Here is a 26,323-nt window from a genome sequence, read left to right on the forward strand (position 1 = left end):
ACTAAAGATTTCAGAATTATTTGGATGATGTAAGTTATAGAACATGGACAGATATGCAACAGTCCAGCCAGAAACAGATATTTCCAGAAGTGCCCATGTTTTTGCTCACCACAAGTTTCAGACATAAGTAACCATTACTGAAAAATACCTGTCCATTGGGCTATAGGTGTACTTGACTGAAGAGAGGTAAGAAACAATCTTCATTGAGACAAGTCTCAGAAAGTGAGAGAGACAAACATTACATGTAAGGGAGATGGCCTCGAACTGCTGATTTCCCAGTGTTCCGACGTTCTTTATTGTTGAGTGACTCAAAAAACGTGAGTTTGTGATTCAGATCAGGAAAGAACCTTTAATAGCCTGACCAAGAATGGCATCTGCTTTGAGAAGCAGGATTCAGACAGCCGTGCTTTCAGAAAATGTGTTGGCTCCACCTGGTGCATTTCGACCCTCGCAATTGGTTGGGCTTGTGCCTGATCATCTATGTGCTCGCCCTGGCCATATTGCGGATAGACTGTGCACCTATCCTTAAAGCTGAAAGTGACCCTTCTGGTAATGTCCCGAAGTAGAGATGCTCTGGTCTGTACTGTCTCACAGCATGCAGTGCCTGTTATGGAATGTCTCACATTATCTGTGATGTCCCAGGGGGCGGGCCCAGTCTCTTATGTCTTTTAATAGAAAGTACCACAGTCAGAGATACGCCAGAGCAGGCAGGGTTGTCAGTATTGAGCCACAATAGGGGGAGGCCTCCGTCTGTAATGTCCCACAGTAGAGTAATGTCTAGCAGCAGGGAGGCCCGGTCTGTTGTGTCTCTCAGATGACCTTGGTCTGTAATGTGTGAAAATGGACAGGGTTCTAATCTGTAATGTTACATTTTAGGTCTCGCCTAGGCAGTGAACGCGCTGTCTAGTTAGAGACATGCTGTATCTGCTCTGTGGGCTTTCACCACGCCTGTCGCTTTCCATTCGTTCCTTTGTGTGGCTTTCTAAATTCCTTTAATTTCTGTGGTTAATTGTTCCCATTTGTCCAGCCTTTTGATGGCTTGGTCCAGCCCATTGCAACTGGCTCTACAGGGCAACCGTGCGGAGTGAGGTGGTACAGAACAAAAGAGGACAGAAACGCGTACTTGTTTACTTCTGTTTCCTGGTTCCCCTTTGCTGACCTAATCACTTCTGTATGTGGTTCACATACGCTCGGACCGGACTTATTTTGATTCCACTATTCTCAGTGCCGAGCATCCAGCTCTGAAGCAGGTAGGTGTTTGCGCCAGTTGTAACAGGAACTGGACTCCTGGCAGTGCTGCAGGCTGGCAGTTTCCCTCCACCAATTCCCCAGCACTCCCCTTCACGGTGCTAAGCAGCCTGGGTCTGCAGTGGGGCAACAATGCCTCGGAGGAGTGGGAGGTGCTGCTAGAGCTGCCCACCTCTCCAGCCCGTGGCCGCTCAGATGGGTGTTTAGGCAGCGCAGGCTGGTCCTGGGCCTCTTTTCACAGTAGGCTCAGCTAAAAGCAGTGGAGGGCTTTCAAAGGCCTCATTCCAACCCCACCCTAGATATTCAGCTTCTGCTCCTAAGTGCGATCTGGCACTCTGCGTGTTCTCTTCTTTATCGGTGCACATTTTTTTATTTTATATCAGCCCTTTGTGGTTCAGAGCTATTACATTTGAATTGGCCAGCAAGATTTCTAGCAGAATATGAGGAGAACCAGAAATTGTGGTTGGGTTTCTCTGACCAGTGTGTTTTCTTGGATTTGCTGAAAGATGAACTGACTACCACTGTCTGTGCAGGAGCCTCGCTTGTTTTTATTATTGTTTCCTTGCTAAATGCTGAACTGCAATACCCAGCCATGTCCTAGTTTCGATTCCCATTATTTGAAAAATGTTTTGCTGCAGTCGTTCGCCTCGTCTAGCATACTGAGGGTGAAGTGCCATGTGCTCGATGTGTTGACATGTTTTATCACTTTTAAAGAGAATGAACACCCTCCCGATCTTATGTCCTGTTAGTAAGTAGCTAGGTTCATGTAGTGTATTTAGGTCCAGTTGCCCCAGACTCGGTTAACTGTACAGCTTGCCGTTTTCTTTGCTGGTTGTTTTGCAAACATCCAATAAATTGAGGGCTTTTATACTAATAGAAAGACTAAAAGCCCTACCATATTGGACTCTTTTACGGATCATGGGCTATGGAGTTAGTGAAGTGTTGCCGCCAAATGGTACTATTTGGTGCATTTATTTTATAATTTTTTATAAAGGTTCCCTTGCTAAATACTGAACTGCAATACACTCTAAACCACAAGCCAATTGTTTTGACCGTGCAGCGCCCCTACAGACATGGATGGTGCTAGGCGTTTGAATTACCCTTTGTTTAGCAGCAGAATTGCACTCATTTTGTCAGTCGTTTTAGGATGAAAGTTACAGATGGTGCAATAAGATATTTTACTGGAAAGTATGTATTGGGGTAAGATACACTTCCGTTTTTTCTTTTATTTTGGTGTGTTTTTAAATCGTAGGCTTGGTTCCAAAAGCGACTCGAAGAAACACTAGAACACCCTCCTAACCACTCTGGATATATTCCTCCCTTTTCTCAAAAGATAGTTACTGACCTCAGTGTTTTGGCTCCTGCTGAAAGATGTTAGTTTTGCGCCATGAGTAATGATCAGCCTCTGAAGACATTCCTTCATTCCCTTTGGCATCTACCCAGAAAAGAATCAGAGCCTCTCCATTTCAGGACTTGTTCGTCACCACTTGGACTGTTTTGGACGTCTTTCGTGAATATTCACAGCCATTTTTTGACTGAAGATTCCTCCATGCAGATAGGGGCATTTGGGCACTGCCTGCATAGGATCGAAAGGTTGACATCTAGTACAGAACAGTATATTGGGAACTAATGTTCCATTAGAACAATCGGACTCCCCCCTGACTTTATTTGTACTTTACATGCATCTCATTTTCTTTGGTTGCAGTAAATATATATGTGCATCCACTTACCAGCCGCAATGCCGTGGTCTGCTTCTACGTTACACCACCTTTGGAATCATGATGTATTTTTTAACACACTATTGGTTTCAGTAAGTATCATAAAATATGCTTGGAGATACTCTAACTCTAATTTTATTAAACCTTTTTATTTAAAAAAAAAAGTTTGATAAAACACATATAAAGCATTATTTTCTGTGACTTTCATTCTCCATTTTACAAAACGTGACGTGTGCCAGACTGACCGCATGCCTGCCTGGACATAATAAATGAAAATAATTATCCGGGCTTTTGTAATCTGTAAATACAGGTTATTGTTAATTTACATTTATAAAGCGCCAAATCACCAATGGTCTCAGGTGTGGCAGGAAAACATGCTTAGATACACTAAGAACGTGTAACCATTAAGGACATTAAAAACGCTAGAGCTGCCGTCTTTGGAGCTGGGGAAGCAGGTTCGAGTTCGACGTTGCTCAACATTGTGTGATTCTGGGCAAATCACTTTATCTCCCCGTGCCTACAAAACAAAAATAAATATGTCTTTGTTTAATAAAGCTAGTGTTAATGTGTTCCAATACCTTCGATCGAATTCCTGCTATATCAAAAACATTATTTTCTCTCCAGTGTGCAGTAGCTTCCTAATGCAGACCAGAGATGATCGCCACACTTAATTTTACATGCACACAATGCTGCCTTTGGTTGTTACTTGGGCCTGCTAGATTTAGGAAAACTTTTTATTATGGGTGTAGGAAGGTGGAATCTGACTATATGGTTGCCCCCACGTTTTTCCTGGTGTTTTGCTGGTTTATGACTTAGTTGGACTGGGACCCTGCTATTCAGGGACCCAGTCTATCTGCTTTCTCTGTAAAATGGTTTCCATGTACAATAGGTACATTTCTAATTGGATTCTGGAGTGCATTATAAGCCCCTAGTATATGGTATAGTATGTACCTAGGGCCTAGGTACCTCAGAGGCCTACCAGGGGCTGAATCATGTATTATCCCACCCCTGGGAAGCACTCCAAAATGGCACCGCAGGTCTGTTACTGCAGCCTGGGTAAGGGTGTGCTTGCACCCCTTACAGTGGTATAGGCTACCTATATCCACATATATATACAGATATATATAAACCTATAAGTCACTCCTATGGCAGGCCTTGACAATCCTGAAGGCAGAGTGCTTGGTTTTGTGTGAGAGGGTGCCCAAGCATGAGCTGAGCCCCTCTGCAGCTTTCGGAAATCCTTCCTTATGGCTGTTCTGTGATACAAAATGAAAACTGGAGGTAGTTAGCGCACACCTATAAGTTAAATAAAAATTGATAATTCTTTATCTGCTGATACATAGGATAGCGTGCGATCCAGAATAAAGGTAGCCAACCTATATGTTACAAATAAAGAATCAGGTGGATTACCACCAGTGTACTGGATGCACAGCGTTGAACAATATGTTAGTCATGTATATACATTAACCAAAGAGACCAAAATCATCAAAAAACAGTTTGGATTGACACTTTTTATCTATTCATTCATTTGTTCAAGCATCCGAAAATAATGTTGTGTCATTAAACAAAGAATGAACATATATACACAAAGAGCAAAAAATGTGACGTTAACATTTTTGTATGCATCAAAAGGACATATATAAACACTGCAGCTGAAATCAAGTATTGTTGGAATTACAAATCACGCCCAAAGCATTTTGGGATTACCATGAATCCCTTCTTCAGGGGGCACTGCAAGGAAAATAAACAAAATACATTTTATGTGACCGTTCACTGAATGAAGCTATAAAAAACACTACAGATGCCTCGTTGATGACCAAGGTATAAGAGTGGTTCCTGTACGTATTCAACCCAGAAAAATTATCGACTGAGAGTGAAAAACAGCAACAAGAAAAGGAAACTAGTGCTCGGTGAAAATAATTTTTTGTGAAACAGGCGAACAAAAAGTGAAAATGCCAGATGAATAAAAACACGTAACCAGTGACCGAACCGAGATTGTGAAACACACTAGTGAAGGGTCTGTCTAGTACTGGTGATACAGCACTTACTTGTGAGAAAAATCCTTAAAGATAGCTGCAAGTTGTAGGCTATTAGAAATTTGAAGATGAACGTTTCTACCAACTATGGCTCTGAAAAAAAGAAGTACATTGTATACTGTGGAGTGTTTAAAACAAAAAGTGGTGAGACAAAAAACACCCTGTGCGAGATAAACTTACAGGTAATAAGCGACCACTGAAAACAACTCGCTCAACAGTGTGGGCGACAACTGTTGTGGGGCTGTAGATTGAAAACAAAATAGTGAATGTTGCCTAAATTGCGCGGGGACAAAGTGAAATACACCTAGTTTGACTGTGAAATACCTGAGAATGGTAATCAGCAAAGTCTGAACGATTATGGTTCCAGAAACTCAAAGTGAAGTCCAACGACCAAGGGGTATGTAAAAAGTGCAATCCAAACACTGCTCCTTAATGGACAATATCGGAACCTGAAGATATGAGTGAAAGACGCTCAGTCAATGTGACCATACTTCTACACTCTCGGTTAGAGAATGACTAACAGAGCTGAATAATGCTTACCCAAAAATACCACTGGATGTTTGCCGCTCTCGCTTAAATCCAAAGCGCTGATGAGTAGAATTTGACAGAAGAGAAACAAAGTGAAAAAAAGGCTGTTTATAAATGTTGCCTTGATCGCGTAGCACACGATGACATACAGTCTAGCTAAACAAAGAAGAGGGACTCACTGCTGGCAAGTGTAAGCGCCATCTTGGAAGAGGAATAAAAAATGAAAAAATAAAAAATGTTGTGTCTACTGCAACAAGAAAAAGTGGACAAACCGGCAATGTTGATTAAAATCCTGCAACCCATGACGTGTATTGTAAAAAATGAAAAGATGGTGCAAACTGATCCTGTGTGTTCAACCAGTGAGAGGAAACGAAAAATTTAATCAAATGAGTGATATAGTGCAAGATAAAATGTAAACAAAATAATAAAAAAATAATAAAAAAGGTGACGAAAATGAAAAAGAGGAACTGATAAAATCAGTCAAAATGAACAGTGCTATCACCTGAAAAAGAATGAAAATAGAAGTGGTGAATAATATGGAAATGGAATTAAATAAAGGAAATAATGATCAATTTCTGGGGAGAAAACATACTTACAATCTGAACAGTTTCAGTTTTCCAGTGCCCAGGCTTCTTACAGACATGGCAATAGGGTTTCTTTTCAGGAGAGGAAGCAGTTTGAGACCCAGCCCCAGAAGAGGACTTTGGGGGCCCTGTAATGGACTTATCTTTAGATTTGTCCCCACCTTTCTCTTGGGGCTTGGTACAATCTTTCTTCTGGTCACCCCCCTGATTCTTAGGCCTTACCCTGGTTCTGAACCATTTGTCTGCCTTCTTTCCCAATTCTTGGGGAGAGGTCAGATCAGAGTCCACCAGGTACTGGTGTAAAAGCTGGTTTTGACAATTACTAAGGATCTGCTTCCTCATAATCAAATTGTACAATCCTGTGAAGTCATGCACTTAGCTGCCATATATCCAACCTTCTAGAGCCTTAATAGCACAATCAACAAACAACAAAGTCTACCCAGTCTTGAGCCTGAGCTTTTTGGGTGTCTCTGAACTTCAACCTATACTGTTCAGTGGTTAGGCCAAACCCATCAATCAGAGCACTCTTCAAGACCTTGTAATCATCAGCATCCTCTTCTCTTACAGTGAGGAGCTTGTCTCTACCTTTGTCTGCAAAGGAGAGCCATAAGATTGCTGCCCACTGACCTTGAGGGACCTTCTGTACTTTACAGACCCTCGCCAAGGCAGTTATCCATTTCTGGATGTCATCCCCACTCTGGTAGGGAGGGGCAATCTTACTTGGGTTTCTATGGTCATAAGACCTCTCCCTATCTCTAGGGAAATTGCTGCCACCAAGGGACTCTAGTCCCTCCTTTTTACTAGTTCTGTAGAGCTCTAGGGCTTCCCTATCTAAGGCCATCTGCTGCTTTCGGAGGTTGAACTTGTCTTGCTCATACTTCAGCAGTCTCTCTCTCCTCTCCTAGGAGGTTTCCCTCCCTCTGTGAGAAGAGACAGAGGTCCCTATAGAGGAGTTAGACTGGACAGATCCCCTTGACAGAGATCTATCCCTTCTAGCCCTATTTTCAGGTCTACCTGGAGGAATAATGGAAGGAGCATTATTGTCATCCTCCTCATCCTCATCCAGGAGATCTGTGTTTACCAGAGTCTGGTCATTGTCACCAGTCTGGTCAGCATTAGAGGTAGGGTCAGGGGAATTACTAACCCTAGGCCCACCCTCACCTGCTGCCCCACCCACACTGTCTATCCCATCAGGCCCACTAGGCCCTGTGATATCATACAGCTTAAGTATCTTTATGAGATGCTGGGTGGATGGACTTTTGCCTGTCTTCAGCTTCCTAATGGAACATAAGGCCCTAAGCTGAGCAAAGGAGAGATCCTCATATTTACGGGGAAGGAGCTCACTGGTTCCTGGTAAGGACCCACTGGTTCCTGGCTGGTTAGACATTACTAATCTGGTGTGGTGTATTGCACTACCTACACTAGTGTGGCCCACTAAACTCTCTTGAGTTGTAGAAAGGGTGTGCTATCCCTTAACACACAACTCTAAGTTCAGTAGAACTTACTGTAGCTAAACTTGATATTATATGTAGCTCAGGTACCTTTAGTGGTTTTCAGTTCATCAATTCAATTGAGATTATCTGGTAAAACAATAGCAATCTGGAATCCCACACACTGCACACCAATTTGAGAAGGTGGCCTGATATATGCTGTCCACTAGTTCTAGTGGGCAGCTTGCATCAGTCCAAACATCCCTTATGGTGATAGGTTAAAGACAACCTTTATTGAAAGCTATCCTAGTGGTAGCTATGGAGAGCAGCCTTCAGGCTAAGTCTTGAAGGAATGTAAAGCAGCTTGTTTTACCAGTCTATAATCTCTTGAATGATCAAATGAAAGGACAACCACACCAGGTATATATTCAAAATATATGTATTTAGGTTTAAACACACCCCTCTAGTCTCTTTATTAGACTGGAGTTCGAAGTACTTTGTTTACAAGTTAGCAATTATCAGTAATAGCACAAATACACATTTGGGCCCTAGGGGCGTACCAAACTATATACCAAAAAAGTGGTATAAGAACCACGACTGGACTAGACACAAGGTCTAGAGCCTGTAGAATCGCTGGGACCCCAAGGAACCACCCAAGGTAGTGACACAGGGGACCCACGGGGACTGTATGCAGTGTGAAAACACAACTGCGGGTTCCCGTTAGCTTCTATGGGCAATGTCGCGGTTGGAATTTTAAAGATTAGGGACACTTAGAATCGAGTCAGGCCCAAACACTTTTGGACTTAGGAAGTTCTAGGGCTAGCACCCACGGGAGCACCAGAGTACTCGAGTTACCTCACCCAGGGAAGACGGGTGCATAGGTGTCTTTTGGTGCCGGGTCGCGTCGTCGATTGTAATGGAAGCCTGCAAATAACTGCTGCTGCCGTGAAGAGGAGAAGTGTTCAAAGAGATCCAAGCCTGCATCTAGGATGTAAGGAACCTGAGAGCAGAGGGGACAGAGTCTGGGTCACTAGCCAGTGACCGAGGGCAGGATGGACCAATGCCCACAGATGTCGGGTGCTTCAGGTGATTTGATAGGTGTCTTGACTCTTCAGCCACGAGGTCCAGGAGGTGTCGACGAAGTCCACGAGCCGGATTCCAGCTGTCCCACGAAGTCTGTCGAGTGCTGCGTTGTGCTTTGGGCTTCGAGTAGCCCCAGCCTTGAGCACCTCCTGCACCGAATATTGCTGGCCTCCACTCCACGAGTGACCCATGGGCCAGTTTCAAGTGCGACCGCTCGAGGCTCCTTCGTGATCACTAGCCCGTTGGCTAGCAGGTCCCCACGAAGGTAACTCCTCTTCTACTTGGGCTTTCCTGGTTGTTTCAGACGTGCCCTGACTTACCCTCGCTGGGTGAGTCCCTCAGACGTTGCTGGTCTGCACCGCAGTCCTTTCTCTGAATTCCAGTGACTTGACGTTGCCGAGGCTTGTTGGGTCCATTCTGGTCACCGACACCGCAGCACTCGAAAGACTTCGTGGGACAGCTCGAATCCGGCTCGTGGACTTCATCGACGCCTCCTGGACCTCGTGGCTGAAGAGTCAAGACACCTATCAAATCACCTGAAGCACCCGACATCTGTGGGCATTGGTCCATCCTGCCCTCGGTCACTGGCTAGTGACCCAGACTCTGTCCCCTCTGCTTTCAGGTTCCTTACATCCTAGATGCAGGCTTGGATCTCTTCGAACACTTCTCCTCTTCACGGCAGCAGCAGTTATTTGCAGGCTTCCATTACAATCGATGACGCGACCCGGCACCAAAAGACACCTATGCACCCGTCTTCCCTGGGTGAGGTAACTCGAGTACTCCGGTGCTCATGTAGGTGCTAGCCCTAGAACTTCTTAAGCCCAAAAGGGTTTGGTCCTGACTCGATTCTAAGTGTCCCGAATATTTAAAATTCCAACCGCAACATTGTCCATAGAAGCTAACGGGAACCCGCGGTTGTGTTTTCACACTGCATACAGTCCCTGTGGGTCCCCTGTGTCACTACCTTGGGTGGTTCCTTGGGGTCTCAGCGATTCTACAGGCTCTAGGCCTTGTGTCTATTCCAGTCGTGGTTCTTATACCACTTTTTTGGTATATGTTTTGGTATGCCCCTAGGGCCCAAACGTGTATTTGTGCTATTACTGATAATTACTAACTTGTAAACAAAGTACTTCAAACTCCAGTCTCAGACTAGAGGGGTGTGTTTTAACCTAAATACATATATTTTGAATATATACTTGGTGTGGTTGTCCTTTCATTTGATCATTCAAGAGATTATAGGCTGGTAAAACAAGCTGCTTTACATTCCTTCAAGACTTAGCCTGAAGGCTGCTCTCCATAGCTACCACTAGGATAGCTTTCAATTAAAGGTTGTCTTTAACCTATCACCATAAGGGGTTGTTTGGACTGATACAAGGTGCCCACTAGAACTAGTGGACAGTAAAGATCAGGCCACCTTCTGATATTGGGTATTAAATATTTTTAGCAAGGTTTGTAGTCCCCCTCAGACTGGCTCCAGTAGAAAATGTTTTTTCGAAACCATAAAACCGTTTGCGAGGGATGAGAGATGTTTTCTGCTCCAATCTAGTATATTCCGTGGCATCAGTAAAAGTGATATTTAGGGGGTGGCGCAGATAATAACAGTGTGTGCACATATATATGTAAATGCCTGCTGACGTCTGCTTAAAATGATTAAATCTGACTTTGAATGCACCTCTGTGAGTACACATCTATATATATAGGCACACACAGAGTCCAAATTAAACATTTTAACCAAATATGGGTACATGTATTGTATCAAACTATCAGTCGCTGCTTAGCAGTGAAAGGTAGTTGGACTAATTATGTGTGGCAAGGATCAGTATTTTTTGTATGTCTCCTCCCAGCAAATCCAACAGCTGTGGTGGTGAGGCCCATGAGGAAGAGCAGGGTTAGGCAAATGAAGCTGGGACATGCCACTCCCACCAACCCTGTCACCTTTCCCTCACACTCCCACTGCCACCTCTCGTCTCTCCCGTGCACTCCCACCAACCTGGTCATCCCTCACTCGCAATCCCACTATCCCCTCTCATTCCTCCCTCACAATTCCACCGACCCTGTTATCTCTTTCCCACACCCCCATTGTCCCTCTAATTTCTCCCTCACATTCCCTCTGCCCCTCTCATCTTGCACTCCGAATGCCCCATCTCATCCCTTCCTCACACTGCCTGTCTCCTCTCTGTACTGTCTGCTCACATATGCTGCCTTCCTGTACCCCGTCACGCTGTGCACCTCTCACCCCGTCTCCCTTTGGGTGCCCCTCCCACTCATCTCGGTGCTGCTCTCACTTATTCTCGTAAACTGGAAGATGTGCCCTGCCCATCTCTTTCCTTGCTCTGTCGACTCACAGGCCTCTCTCAATCTGGTGTGCATGCTCTGTGCCCCGCTGGTCATTGCTTCTCTGAACACCAGCCTTACTTTGAGGTTAATAAGGTTTCTTTGGGAAGAGAACCAGCCCTTCTCTCTCTCTCTCGTATTCTCTTTCGCCCCTCTCTCTTGCTCTCACGGTCCCTTCTTGCCTCTCTCATGTGGCCGACTTTAGGTCTTCAAGTACAGTTTCTTTCCTGTGCCTTTTCAAGGTTTCTGTCCCCCAATCCCATGCTCTCCTCCTCTTTTGGGATGTCTTCTACGTACACAGGCGCTCCCTCTTTATGCGTCTGTCGCTTTTGTATCTCTCTTTCTCACACACTCTTTCTGCTCCTCTGTCTGGAGTTCATTCAGCATTTCACGCATAAACTACCTACCCATCTCTGTCTATCAATTCAGTGCAGCTCTCACCCTCTCTATTCACTATGCCACATAATTCCACTACACAGATCCTCTCCACACCACACAATTCCCCCACACAATTCCACAACTAATAATTCCAATCCAACCCATATATTTCCACTCCACACCACTTACATCCACTACACTCCAAACCAAAACACATGGATAAAAGACATTGTCATTTACAACGCCAATAGCTCTAACTCTCACAAATGCAAGACCTATTGGCATTGCCAATGCTTGTTATTGTCCTGTAATGTGGAGGTCTCAGTCTGTAATGTGCCACAGCTTCCCTGGGGACGCTGATGGGTTGAAATTCAAAGCAGCCACCAAGGTTGCAGGAGACAAATGCAATGTTTAATGATGGACTGTATTGAATAAAGGCTGCCTGTTTATAGCCTGCATACAGAGAATACTTAATAAAAAGCTTTTTGTTGTATTTTTCACAGGATGAAGCGCAGATGGAGACAGTGAAGCTGTACAGTAAGAGCCCCCTCATCCCCAAACCCCAGACCCCAGCCCTAGGTTTCACTGCATCTGCATTTGGTCATACCAGGATTTGCAAATACGCTAATTGTAAAGTCGATTTATTGATGCAGCAGCTCACACAAACTATTACAAATTGCTTTATTTATGCAACACGTACATACAGATGGTACCACACACCATTTGGAGACATCCCCAGCACTTATATCCCTTGAAGCTTTAGCCATAACTTTACACTGCAGACAACACTTTTCATTTCACACAGACAGCATCAAAACCTCACAGTGCCTCTGTGTGTGCTCAGCAGGTGGGGTGTTGCTATACTGGAAGGGGTATCCAGCCTCCATGTGCACATTTTTCTCCAGGTAAATGTCAGGCCACGATGGAACTCCTTGGCTGGTGGCACAGCTGCTGATTTCCATTCTCTGCAGGTAGGAATGATGTGATTCAAGTTTATATGTTAGTGTTCAATTTTGTTCTGTATATTGGTATACACACAATTCAACCTGGTGATGAAGCAGGAGCTGTATGGGCCGAGAAAGTATCGGGGCTAGGTGAAGAGTCAGGTCTTCAATTTCTTGCGGAACTGAGGAGGCTTCAACGTGCAGGGGCAGGTCATTTCAGGCTTCAAGAGCGAGGTAGGAGAAGGCACGACCACCGAACCTGGCTCTTCTAATGTGATGGTTTGTGCACGAGTAGGAATCCGGCGGAGCAAAGGTGTCTGGTAGGTTAGTGGAAGTTTACGTGGTTGTTGAGGTATGTAGGGCCAATGTTGTGTAAGGCTTGGTAAGTATGCATGAGGAATTTGAAGAGTGCCTGTTTGTTGATTGGGGATCACTGGAGCTCTTTGAGGTGTGGGATAATATAAGTGCCGAGTAGGAGGGTGGGGCAAGCCTAGCTTCTGAGTTTTGTATGGATTGGAGTCTTTGGTCAGTTGAGCGTTGATTCCTGCTCAGAGTGCGTTGCCGTATTTCAGGTTGCTGGTGATGAGGGCTTGAGTGACTGAAAGAAGAAAGAAAGAAAGAAATTCTTTATTGTTTATTAATAAAAATCATTACAAACAGAAATAAAAATGAAAAAAAATCCTTTGGGTTGCGGCAAGAGCTTAATTATACCAATTAGTTCTAGCTAATATCATGTCTTTACATGGCTTGAGTGACTGTTCTGCGAGTGTTGGTGGGGAGCCATTTGAAAGATCTTAGTGAGCATCTTGAGTGTGTGGAAGCAGGAGACGGAGACTGCATGGTGTGTTGGTTGTTGAATACTATTCTGAGGTTCTTGGAGTCGGTTTCTGGCAGGGGTGTGGGTCCAAGTTCGATAGGCTACCAGGTGGAGTCCCAGATTGAAGTATCTTAGCCAAAAATGATACTTCCATCATGTCTGTGTTAAGCTTGGGCAGATGTCTTTAAACTGAGAGGCAGGCCTCATGGGGGTAACGCTGGTTTGGGCTCAAGGGGGATGCCAGGCACTGGCCAAAAAAACATTATAATGAAAATTGTGCTATGTGCACTAGCTAAAAAGAACATTATAATGAAAATTGTGCTATGTTTTTAGTGAAATATATAGAGCGGGAGTGAGCCACTATGTAATTGGTTTGAGCCATCAGTAGCATCTGTTGTCACTCATGTCCTGGCTTGGAGTGGTGTCAGTGGTGTTTAGGAGGGGTCCAAATAAGCCTCAACGTCTCTTCATCTACTTCTAAAAAAGAATAACACTGGATATTCTTACACTCTATGGAGACCAGGCTGCCCCAAGTCTGTTGTTAGTCATGCCTTTGATTGCATTTTTTACTGTATAACTGATCACAACTGCAATGCTTGAACTGCTAAATGTATTTCGAGCTGACAGTTTAATAGAATAAGTGTGAAATGTTTTTGTTAATTATGAAGGAAGGCACACTTTAAAAAGTTTGAAGACCACTTATATATGAGGAAAAAGTAGTGGGGGGTTTGGTACTCACCTGAGTGCTTTGAATACCGGGCCTGCATGCCACCTGGGACCGGTGGCACAAGAAGCTGGCAGACCCATGGGTATTTTAATGCAAGAACGCCCTGCTGCCTCTCCACCCCAGTATGCCCACCTACCCACAATGTCTCTAGAGGGAGCACTCCATAGCGGGTGCTTTGGGAAGATCTCAGAATGAGCTATACACCGCCAGTACAGTGTCCTATTCTGAAAGGCACTGATCTCTATAGCATCAATTAACAGATGCCCACTTATGAGTGCCTTCACCGTGGGAGGGTCTGCCAATGGGTTTTGAGTTTGGCAGTGTCGCTACACCACGATCAAGGCCCCTTCATTGTGGGCACCATGCACCAGGATGCAAAACTGAAAGGCTTTCTGGTATTGTCATCACTTGATCCTAGACCTGCCCCCTTACGCTTCCATGGGGAAATAGTGCTTTGAAAAGTACACTGTACATTGCAGACGTCACAATATACTGCCACCCAGGAATCCCTTTACATTTATCCACGCCAAGGGGCACAGCACACCATGATGCAAGCGTGGGATCCTCAGTTCTGCCCCATTAGTATAATGTAGGGAAACAGCGCTTTGAAGTGCCTGCTCTTTATTGTAGGTGTACTGCAGAACCTGGCAGAAGATTCACAGAAGGACTTGAAAAATGAAGTGGAGGAGCTCCGACTACAGCTTCAGGCCCAACAGAAGGTAGGTGCTGCACAGGTTAGAAGGTAGGAGAGGTAAAGGTCTGTGGAAGGCATGAGGGGGTAGATTCCAGTAAAAGGTATAAGGCATAGAGATCAGAAGATATACAGGGTAGAAAATAGAAAATAGAATGAACAGAGGTCAGGCCCTGCAGAAAGTAGGTGGGGGAGAGGTAAAAGTTCAGGCAAAGATAGAAGCAGCAGAGGTCAGCTCCAGACCAGCTGAAGTAGGTGTGGCACAGGTTGATGGAAGATATGTGGGATGGAGGTCAGAAGGTACAGGGGGCAGATGGTCAAAGGCCAAGGTCAGCAGAAGGGAGAAAATGGCAACTTCATGCTGAGCAGATTGTACACAGAGAAGAACCTGGAGGTCGGCAGAAGGTGCGAATGGCTGAGATCAGGAGAAGGTATGAAGGGTAGAGGTTACTGGGAGGTAAGCAAGGCTGAGGTTCCCGGGAGGTAAGCAGAACAGAGGCCAGCAAAAAAAGTTACACAAGTCCAGTTGGCAGAAAGTATACAGTGCAGAGGTCAGACGTTAGCTCAAAATATGTGGGTCATGCATTATAGGCCATCTGCAGGTTAATGGGACAAAGATCACCGGAAGTCATGATGGGTAGAGGTCAGAGGTCAGCAGAAGGTAAGCAAGGGAGGCATCAGAGGTGAGTGGTCAGCCAAAGTCCAGGGGACACCGAGTTAGAGAGCAGCAGAAGGATCAAATGAGCAGGAGCTTGAGGTAATATTGAAGTTCAAGAGGCACAGGGGTGTCCAATGTAGTTCCTGTAGAAGGTATAAGGAGTAAGGGATACAACATCAGCTTTAAATACAAAGAAGCGTGAGGTTAGAGGTCTGCTACAGTGCCAGAACTTAGTACGACAATTATGCATTGCAGTCAGCAGAAAACCGCAACAACAAGGTGATGGATGGAATGCTTGAATTAATCGCAGCCACTGATAATCACTCCGGGCTGCATGCCAGTCCATCATTTTTCACTTGCCATTCTACTCTAGACAAAGACCATCCTTATGCAAATCAGTACTGACCCCGTTCCTGCTGGGAATAGTCTGTCCCGAACTGCTAGGTGAAACCTCATCCAGAAAGTACCTCCAGACTGGTCTCGCCCTACTTGAAGCCTGTCAATAGGCTATAACTAGAGTCCTGTTCCACAGTGAGCATGGACCCATGCCTGGGCATACCTATCTCATTCCGGGTGCCAGCTGCAACTTCACAAGTTGATGGATGGAGTGCTTGAATTAATCTCGGTCACCTGCAGTCCCTTGCCCCATTCCATTGTTTTTAACACACCATGCAATTCTAAACAAAAGTCCACGTTGTGCAAATCAGTACTGCCCCTCTCCCTCATGGAAACACTCGGTCTCAAACGGCTAGGTGAGACCCCTCCAGAAGGTACCTCTAGCAGCCATAGGCTGGTTTTGCCCTACTTGGGACTTATCAGGAGGACCAAAAGTGATTGGCATATGGCTAGGTCTAATCTGAGGTGGCATGGTTGGCAAACAAATGGTGGACTGGGATGTGGCCACAAGTTATATACTAATGGCTGAGATTAATTCAAGCATTCCAAAGCATTTTTGTTTGCTTCAGTGCGATGAACTAAGTACAATTGGTATTCCTAGATTTGGGACCCATGCTCACTGTGACACTGGAACCAAGCAGAATCTGACTGAATAGCCCCTACTAGCGTGAAACTGTTCTTGGGCTGCTTGTGCTTCGGTTCCTGAGGACCTGGCTTGGCTGTTTGAACTGGACTGTTCCTACTGGAGCAGGACCAAAACTGATTTTCATATGGCTAGGTTAACCTAAGGGGAAATGGTGTGCAAAAACAGTGGTCTGGGATGCAACCGGAGTAATTTCCAGTGGCAGGGATTATTTCAAGCATTCCACCCATCAAGTTTTTTATTGGGTATGCACAGACGTAAGTGCCATGCTCACTGTGCCACTAGAACTAAGAGCACCTTACTGAAAAGCCCCAGCAAGGGTGAAAACAGTCTCTGCTTGCTTGTGTTTGGGCTGGACTATTTCTATTGGAGCAGGGAAAAGACTGATTTGCATAATGCTGGGTCTAAACTGAAGGTGGCATGGTGGGCCAAACAAAATGTGGACTTGGTTGTCACCTGAAAAATTACCGGTTGCGGAGATAAATTCAACCATTCCACCCATCATTTTTTTGTTTACTTTAGTGCAAGGCCCTAAGTGCGACGGGTATGCCAAGACATGGGGCCCTTGCTCACCATGCCACTGGAACCATACTGCATCTAAAACTAGGGTGAAACTGGCCTTGGGTTGCTTGTGTTCAGATTCACAGAGGATATGGCTTGGTAGTTCAGGCTGGACTGTTCTTATTGGGGTGGGACCAAGACTGAATTGCATATTGCTTGTTCCAATCTGTAGTGGCACGGTGAGCAAAGAAATGGTGGACTAGAATACGAAAACAACCAAACAAGGGAGTGGGGGGTCTCAGAGAATGTTTTAAGACCAAAATATATACTTGAAAACAAACAGAAAACTGCGGGTCTGGAGAATCACATAAGACCTAAAAAAACTGTAATACCGAGAACAGTTAGAGGACAATCTTCTACAGAAGAGACCTTCATAAAGAAAAATCCTTAACAAAGGACGGATTCTCATCACTCACCGAAGTGACATGCTTCATCATCTGGATCTCCTCCTGGTGACACGCTCTAGTGACCAAGGGCTACAACCCTCTCATGTGTAGAGGGGAGCTCACGGATGTTTTCAAGATTATATAGAACCTAATCAGGAGAGAGAAAGCTCTCTAAGGGCTCACAGATGTGAAGACAAGATAATGTAAGAATGATGGGTCAGTGCATGAAAGTGAGAGTAAGGTTAAAAATGGATTGTGAGAGATTTTCTTTTTATTTGATACCTCTTGATATCCACATTAAAAACCGTGCAAAAGCAGTTTTGACAAAATAACTGCAATGAGGACTTAGCTCGGTCTACATGTTTCAGCCATACGGACGATTAATCCTCGGCTTTCTTCAGGACCAAATGAAATTATATTGCTACTGCGTAGTGAAAAAACATATAAAAACTATACAAGGTTGGAAATCAATACAACCACTGTAACCTGACTTTCAGGTCTTCAAGTCCTCTGTAATTCACGGGATGCTGATGGCACCTGTGGAAAAAATACTTATGTTCAAACAGCGAAACAACAGAATAATTCTAGTGCATTTGTATAATATTTCTATGCTGTTGTACAAGAAATCAATTTCAGCTATACAAAGTATCATCAGTATACAAAAACCCAATAACAATTAATGCTCACCCGTATCTCAAGAGGAGTGAACCTCACCTCACCTGGTGACAGCTCAGGAAAAGAGGCCCCGCTCTGGAAAAAAGGAAGAACTGACAATGATCTGCAGACACCGAGATCTACCTCACGTCTGAACAATCATTAGCTCAAATAATCCAAAAACCTACGTTGTGCAAAAAATCGGTCTAAATGTTTTTTTTCTTTTTTTCTAAAATTACAGGAAACTAGCGGCGCAGAAATTCGGTAAGGCTTTGATGCATAGTGTCTCTAAGTATCTTTAATCTCAGACCAACAACCAAGATGACATCTATAGTACTTAGTGGTACACAGCCTTGATGATACCCCTTAGCATGTAATTATGTGTCTGTTTCACCTTATCATAGAGGGAGACATGGTGAAGAAGTTATTATGTAAGTTCAGTGGTCTCAATCTGAACATCACTAACTTCTGTTCTATATAGTAATGTACAACGGCATATGCTACTATGAGGAGCATCAGCATGATGTAGAATTCACATTCTCCAGTAGTGCAATGGGTGACAATTAATGAATGAATGACAAATGTTGTCTTATGACTAAGCAAGATAGATTAAAAATAACAAATTCATCTTAGTATCCATCAATATAACTCTCATCTCTATTAGTATGTTAGTGATCAAGATCGTAAGAAATATTTCAAATACCTGGAAAGCGTTATTAAACCCGCCAAGGTTCTAGCTTGCAAGTAAAACAAAGCTGTGCTCGGCATAAAGTTAAAGCTGGTCTCGCATAGAGGACCACTTACCTGTCCATCGGTACCTCGGGCTACAACTGAGCCAGAATACAGAGGTACCGACACCAGGGAAACGCCGATAGTTATTCTCGTGTGATGTCAGGTGCAGCGTATTGCGCATAAGTGTGGCGTTCTGCGATGACGTCATCCATTTTAGAACTACAGATTGACGTACATAACGATGGAAATTGTAGTTTTCTAGGTTACTTTTTTCAGCATACTGAGCTGTTTTAGAACTACAAATTGACGTAGATAACGATGGGAATTATAGTTTTCCAGGTTAAATTTATTCAGCATACTGATTCTGTTGTTTGATTAAATGACTTGAAACTACGCGATGACGTGGATACTACGGGAAGAGGTAGTTGTCTGAATCAACTACATTGTTATGGCTCCACACTTAGTATCGGCAGTTATGTGGAAGGACTGCCGTAGATGGAGATAGGAGTTGTAATTCACGGGAAGCAGTTTCATTATTATGGCTCCACTTTTCCTGTCGGCAGTGATGTTTCGGGACTGCCGATTAACGTGGGTACAGACGGAAGTTATAATTCACAGGAGAGATCTTCTTAAAAAAGATTACTCTATGTTTGCTCCACAGTTAGTATTGGCGTGAGAGTCTGTCTTCATGGTGCCAGTAGGTGTCGCTCAGCCGAGGACTACAGTTTTATTTGAAAGTGGTATCAGGGAAGCTGGCTCCGTGAGAAAAGTATTTTTGCAATTCGGTTGTTAACACATGACTACATGATCGTATCTTGCTGGCTGATCTAGACATACAGCTTGTAAATGAATCCATTCTGGTTCAAAGTATGGTCCACGGTATTTCATCATTTAAACCATGTTTGTCACTCTGTAACTTGAACACCCATTTCTGCTCCTTGATAAACAGGAATTTGGTCACGTCGCTTATATGGTTTGGTATAAACGGTTTCTCAAGTACAGTCCAAGTAAATTCATCAGCCTTGTGGTCCTGATCTATGAAGTGTTCAGTCAACCTTGTTGACTGCTTCTTTCACCTAACAGTGCTCCTGTGTTCCAAAATTCTTGAATAACCTTGCGGGTGGTCATTCCTACATATTGATATTTGCGAAGGCCTGTTATTAGGTAGATCAGTTTCTCACTATTGCAGTTCTTGAAACTCTTCTGCGCCCAGGGTCTGTTGTTGCCAATGTCCATAGTTGCGGAATGTTGGGTTTGAGGACAAGCCATACATGACCCGCATGGAAAATGTCCTTGGACTGCTGAGAGATCCCACAGCATCCCGACCGATCGGATGTACCTTGCAAATATCAATATGTAGGAATGACCATCCACAAGGTTAAATCAAGGATTTTGGAACCCAAGAGCACTGTTAGGTGCAAGAAGCAGTCAACAAGGTTGACTAAACACTTCATAGATCAGGACCACAAGGCTGATGATTTTACTTGGACTGTACTTGAGAAACCGTTTATACTAAACCATATAAGCGACATGACCAAATTCCTGTTTATCACGGAGCAGAAATGGGTGTTCAAGTTACAGAGTGACAAACATGGTTTGAATGATGAAATACCGTGGACCATACTTTGAACCAGAATGGATTCATTTGCAAGCTGTATGTCTAGATCAGCCAGCAAGATACAATCATATAGTCATGTGCTAACAACCGAATTGCAAAAATACTTTTCTCACGGAGCCAGCTTCCCTGATACTACTTTCAAATAAAACTGTAGTCCTCGGCTGAGCGATACCAACTGGCACCATGAAGACAGATTGTCATGCCAATACTAACTGTGGAGCAAAAATAGAGTAATCTATTTGAATAATATCTCTCCCGTGAATTATAACTTCCATATGTACCCACGTTAATCGGCAGTCCCCAAACATCACTGCTGACAGGAATAGTGGAGCCATAATAATTACACTGTTTCCTGTGAATTACAACTCCTATCTCTATCTACGGCAGTCCTTCAATATAACTGCAGATACTAAGAGTGGAGCCATAACAATGTAATTGATTCAGACAACTACCTCTTCCCGTAGTATCCACGTCATCGCGTAGTTTCAAGTCATTTAATCAAACAACAAAATCAGTATGCTGAATAAATTTAACCTGAAAAACTATAGTTCCCATCCTAATCTATGTCAATCTGTAGTTCTAAGACAGCACAGTATGCTGAATAAATTTAACCTAGAAAACTACTATTCCCATCATTATCTACGTCACTCTGTAGTTCTAAGACAGATGACGTCATCGCAAAGCGCTACACTTACGCGCAATACGCTACCCCTGAACATCACACGAAAATAAATATCGGCGTTTCCCTGTTGTCGTTACCTCCGTATTCCGGCTCAGTTTTAGCCCGAGGTACCTACGGACAGGTAAGGGCCCCCTATGCGAGCACAGCTTTAACTTTATGCCGAGCACAGCTTTGTTTTACTTGCAAGCTAGAACCTTGGCGGGTTTAATAACGCTTTCCAGGTATTTGAACTATTTCTCACGAACTTGCTCACTAACATACTAACAGAGATGAGAGTTATACCGATGGGTACTAAGATGAATTTGTTAATTTTAATTTATCTTGCTTAGTCATAAGACAACATTTTTTATTCATTCGTTAATTGCCACTCATTGCACTACTGGAGAGCGTGAATTCTACATAATGCTGATGCTCCCCAAAGTAGCATATGCCGTTGTACATTACTATATAGAACAGAAGTTAGTGATGTTCAGATAGAGACCACTGAACTTACATAATAGACTTCTTCACCATGTCTCCCTCTGTGATAAAGGTGAAACAGACACATAATTACATGCTAAGGGGTATCATCGAGGCTGTGTACCACTAAGTACTATAGATGTCATCTTGGTTGTTGGTCTGAGTTTAAAGATACTTAGAGACACTATGCATCAAAGCCTTACAGAATTTCTGCGCCGCTAGTTTCCTGTAATTTTAGAAAAAAAGAAAAAAAACATTTAGACATTTTTTGCACAACGTAGATTTTTGGATTATTTGAGCTAATGATTGTTCAGACGTGAGGTAGATCTCGGTGTCTGCAGATCATTGTCGGTTCTTCCTTTTTTCCATAGAGTGGGGCCTCTTTTCCTGAGCTGTCGCCAGGTGAGGTGAGGTCCACTCCTCGTGAGATACGGGTGAGCATTAATTGCTATGGGTTCTTGTATACTGATGATACTTTGTATAGCTGAAATTGATTTCTTGCACAACAGCATAGAAATATTATACAAATGCACTAGACTTATACTGTTGTTTCGCTGTTTGAACATAAGTATTTTTTCCACAGGTAACAACAGCATCCCATGGATTACAGAGAACTTGAAGACCTGAAAGTCAGGTTACAGTGGTTGCATTGATTTCCAACCTTGTATGGTTTTTATATGTTTTTTCACTACGCAGTAGCAATATAATTTCATTTGGCCCTGAAGAAAGCAGAGGATTAATCGTCCGTATGGCTGAAACATGTAGACCGAGCTAAGTCATCATTGCAGTTATTTTGTCAAAACTGCTTTTGCACTGTTTTTAATGTGGATATCAAGAGGTATCAAATAAAAAAAATGTCTCTTGTGATCCATTTTTAACCTCACTCTCACTTTCATGCACTGCGCCCATCATTCTTACATTATCTTGTCTTCACATCTGTGAGCCCTTAGAGAGCTTTCTCTCTCCTGATTAGGTTCTATATAATTTTGAAAACATCCGTGAGCTCCCCTCTACACATGAGAGGGTTTTAGCCCTTGGTCACACGAGCATGTCACCAGGAGGAGACCCAGATGATGAAGCATGTCACTTAGGTGAGTGATGGGAATCCATCCTTTGTTAAGGATTTTTCTTTATGAAGGTATCGTCTGTAGAAGATTGTCCTCTAACTGTTCTCGGTATTACAGTTTTTTAGGTCTTGTGTGATTCTCCAGACCTGCGGTTTTCTGTTTGTTTTAAAGGATTAGAATACGACCTATCTAATTACCAGTGGCTGAGATTGGTTCAAGCATTCCACCCCTCACTCTTCTGTTTACTTCAGTGCAACAACCTAACTTCGACAGTTATGCCTAGATGGTGATCTTGTGCTCACTGTGGCCCTGGAACCAAGCTGTACCTGACTGAAGAGCCCCAACTAGGGTAAAACCGTTCTTGGTCTGCCTGGGTTCTGGTTCAGAGAGGATCTCGCTTTGCAGTTGAAGGACCTGACCCTTTCTGCAGGGTTATCCCCAAACTTTTGCCTTCCTCCGCCTATTTTTCTGGCCTTCTTTTTGTTGGCTTTAGGGCTCTGCACACTTTACCACTGCTAACCAGTGCTAAAGTGCATGTGTATGATTGGTTTACACCTGTTTGGCAAATTTGATTTACCTATATGTCCCTTGTAAAGTGGTATACCTTATACCCAGGGCCACTAAATTAAATGTCACTAGTGGGTCTTCTGTATCAGTGTTTGCGCCGCCCACAGAAGTAACCTGTCAAACCTGTTTCAGGCCTCCCACTGTAGGGCCTATGTGCGCAGTTTACTGCCACGTCAACTTGGCATTTAAAACTACTTGCTAAGCCTTACATTCCCCTTTTATTACACATGGGGCATCCTTAAGGTAGGTCCTAGATAGCCCAATGGGCAGGGTGTTGTGTAAATAAAAGGTAGAACATATGTCTTTATTAGTTGCATGTCCTGGTAGTGACAAACAGCCTATTTCATTTTTCACTACTGTGAGGACAACTCCTCTCATAGGCTAGCATTGGGAATTCCTTTATATACTTTTAAGTGGTAATTCCGGATCAGCAAGTTGTGGTGTTGCCATGTTTGTTATTATTACGATGGTAGTGATAAATCCTACTTACTGGTAAAGTTGGATTTCACATTCTATTTTAGAAATGCCACTTTTAGAAAGTGGACATTTCTCTGTGCTTGTAACTCTTTGTGCTTTGCAACTTGTCTCCAATACATGTCTGGGCTGGGTGACAGCTACACTTTGTGCATTCTCTCTAGACAGCCACAACACAGGATATGCTGGGTGTGACAAGGGATACATCTGCATACTAATAATCTTCCTGGGCAGGTTGAGGGAGAGGTGGTTCACACTTACATCTGAATAGGTTGTGTCTTGCCCTCACCCAAAGGGCTGATTTACCCCCTACTGAGATCCAGGGCTGGACTGAAATGGATCTTTGTGCACCTCTGAGGGTTCCTTTGAAGTCACACCCTACATCTAAGGCATTTTTGTAGTATAAGTACCACAGCTCTGACCCCATATCTTTAGATACTGCATGGGACTTGTAACCAGACGCTGCTGGTGCTACATCTGCACATTGCCAGGACTGTTGTGCTGGCAGGAGAAACCGCCATTCTTGCTACTTGCTTTGCTGTCTTGGCCTGCTGCCTACTGACTGCTGGGCTGCAGGAGGGACTGCCACCTTGCAAACTGCCTTGATAAGCTGTCCTGCTACCTGCTTCCTGCTTCTTCCCCAAGTGTTCTCCAAGGGCTTGTTGGCTTGCCCCCTGTTCTGTGGGAATCTCAGGGCCATCAAAGATTGTCCTTTTTCCTCAACTGTCATGGGACTTGGAAACCCGTGAGTGCGGCTATTGAGGCCAGCAGAAATCAGTGCTTTTTTCTGTTTGGTAATAGGGCTTCATTTCACCTGAGCACCAGCATTGTAGCATGGAGTTGTATCTGAAATGGTGCCTCGGGCTGTGTACCAGCGAGAGTACCACAATTTTTCCAGATGTGTTGCCTGGGCAATGGGGGAGACACCCCCATGACATTGGTGCCCCTGCCATTCTGGCAGAGGAAGCCGACGCAGCACTTCTGCCGCAGCCCCGAGTGGGGGCCTGACCGAGAGCAAGAGCGCCGACTCAGGGATCTTTCAGAGAAACTCCCAGACCACTGAGACTGCTTTAAAAAGCCAGTGTAGCCCAGCGCAGTCCACCTGTCACCACGCTGCTTTAGAGGGAAAAGAAGGTGCTTTCTTTGCAAATTAGAACTCTGATGGTCCGATCGCAGATCCCCACACTTGCGGCGATTGAGCTGTTCAAAGTTTCCCCGATCCTGGTGGGACCCGCAGAAAGGCTCTCGTGTAGTGCCTCTGGGATCATTGGTTTAGTCCCTGAACGGCTGCAGCTGATTAGAAACCTACTGTCTCTGGGGGGCCAATTCCCCCACCCCCCTTTTTAGGAATGTTTGTGCACCGCTTTGGTGCCCCCTCCAAGAAGAAGTTAATTTGCTTCTCTTTTGTACCCGTGTAGGGACCCTGAACTACCCAGAACGTTGTTACCATTGTTCATCGATGCTCCAAGAGTTTTATTTTGTTGATCCCCGAGCAGGATCAGGGAATCGCACTAGGAAGGTACCATAAAGATTCTAATAGAAGTGCAGGAGTTTATGTATCCGATGGTTACTTTAGGCATTTAATGTGATACTTATTTAAATGGCATAACTTGAAAAGTCCTTACGTGTCTTATATGTATTTAAAGTGATATTTGCTAAAATTAAACCTCCAATTGTACACATATGAGATTGTAATCGTTTTGATCTTGCTCTCTACAGAAGAAGGAGTACTGTTTGCAAACGTATATATCTGCCAAGTGTACCTTGTATTTTTGTTGTTTTGGTCCCAATGTCTTTAAAATATAGAAAACAATATTTATATAACCCTGTGTGGAATCTCTTTTGTGGTGAATTTATTGTGTTGCTGTGTCAGCACGTTGCAAAAATGCTTTACACATTGCCTCTGGAGATAAGCCTGCCTGCTCTGCGCCAAGCTACCAGAGGTTGAGCAAAGTTATCTTGGTGTGTTAACTGACTTGCCCTGACTAGAGTGGTGGGTTCTACCTTGCTTAGGTGCATAGCCTAGCCAACCAGAAACTCCATTTCTAACAGCAGTTTATGCTGAACTATTCTTATTGGAGGTGGAGCATGACTGATTTTCACATTGCTCTGTCCAATCTGAGGTGACATGGTGGGCAAAAAAAAGATGCTAGACTGGGAAGCAGCCCTCAGTATTTACTAAGGGCTGAGATTAATTCAAGCATTCCACCCATCCCTTTTTTGTTTACTTCATTGCAGTCAGCAGAACGCACTGGGGGCTGAATAGGGTTAGAAAGCTGTCCCCTTACAAAAAGTGGTATCAAAGATCACCTTTATGATCAGTTGTTAAAGGGCAGATACAGGTACACGGGTGAGAAGTCACTGAAAGCTATAAGGGCAAGATGGGGTAAATTGCTGCTTTAAGCCTTGAATAAAGTAATCAGATCCAGGTGAAATGTCAGCTTTTGTTACCAACTACAGCAGGCCCAGCGGGAGATACCTGGACCGAAGTTAACTTCAGATAAAGAGGCAGGTAATAGAGATAAGGTTCAGAACTAGGAGAAAGAACAAGTAACAGAATTTAGAGAACTGCTTAAAGTACAAGATGCAGTCCAGGTGTTCACAAACCCGATCTGGACATTATGGTATCTGAGAATACCTTCAGGCCCAGCAGAAGGTACAAGGGTAGAGATCAGCAGAAAGGTGTAACAGCAAGAGTGAGGTCAGAGGTCATCATCTCAGCCTGCATTAGGAATGCTGTAATGCAGGGATACTGTGGTGTTTCTGCCACAGGTTCAGTGACCCTTTCTGGGAGCAATTGTCTTCAGGGTTAGTGGACAGAGGTAAACCTGAATATAGGGGTGCCATTCATGTCCTATTGGAGAGTGCACAGTAGTAACAAATGGCTTGCTAGAGGAACTCTTTGCCA

At 44.0% G+C, this 26,323-nt stretch overlaps 1 protein-coding gene across 1 annotated transcript in view; it reads left to right on the forward strand.

Moving 5' to 3' along the window:
• Positions 1–26,323, forward strand: part of CCDC159 (coiled-coil domain containing 159) — a 144,671-nt gene that overhangs the window by 39,863 nt on the left and 78,485 nt on the right. The window contains exons 5-6 of the mRNA XM_085600529.1: positions 11,843–11,876; positions 14,458–14,546. Coding sequence (XP_085456655.1) covers positions 11,843–11,876; positions 14,458–14,546 — 123 coding nt within the window. The remainder of the gene's footprint in view (positions 1–11,842; positions 11,877–14,457; positions 14,547–26,323) is intronic.

The sequence above is a fragment of the Triturus cristatus genome, chromosome 4_2 (genome assembly GCF_964204655.1).
Source record: "Triturus cristatus chromosome 4_2, aTriCri1.1, whole genome shotgun sequence".
NCBI classification, from domain to species: domain Eukaryota; kingdom Metazoa; phylum Chordata; class Amphibia; order Caudata; family Salamandridae; genus Triturus; species Triturus cristatus.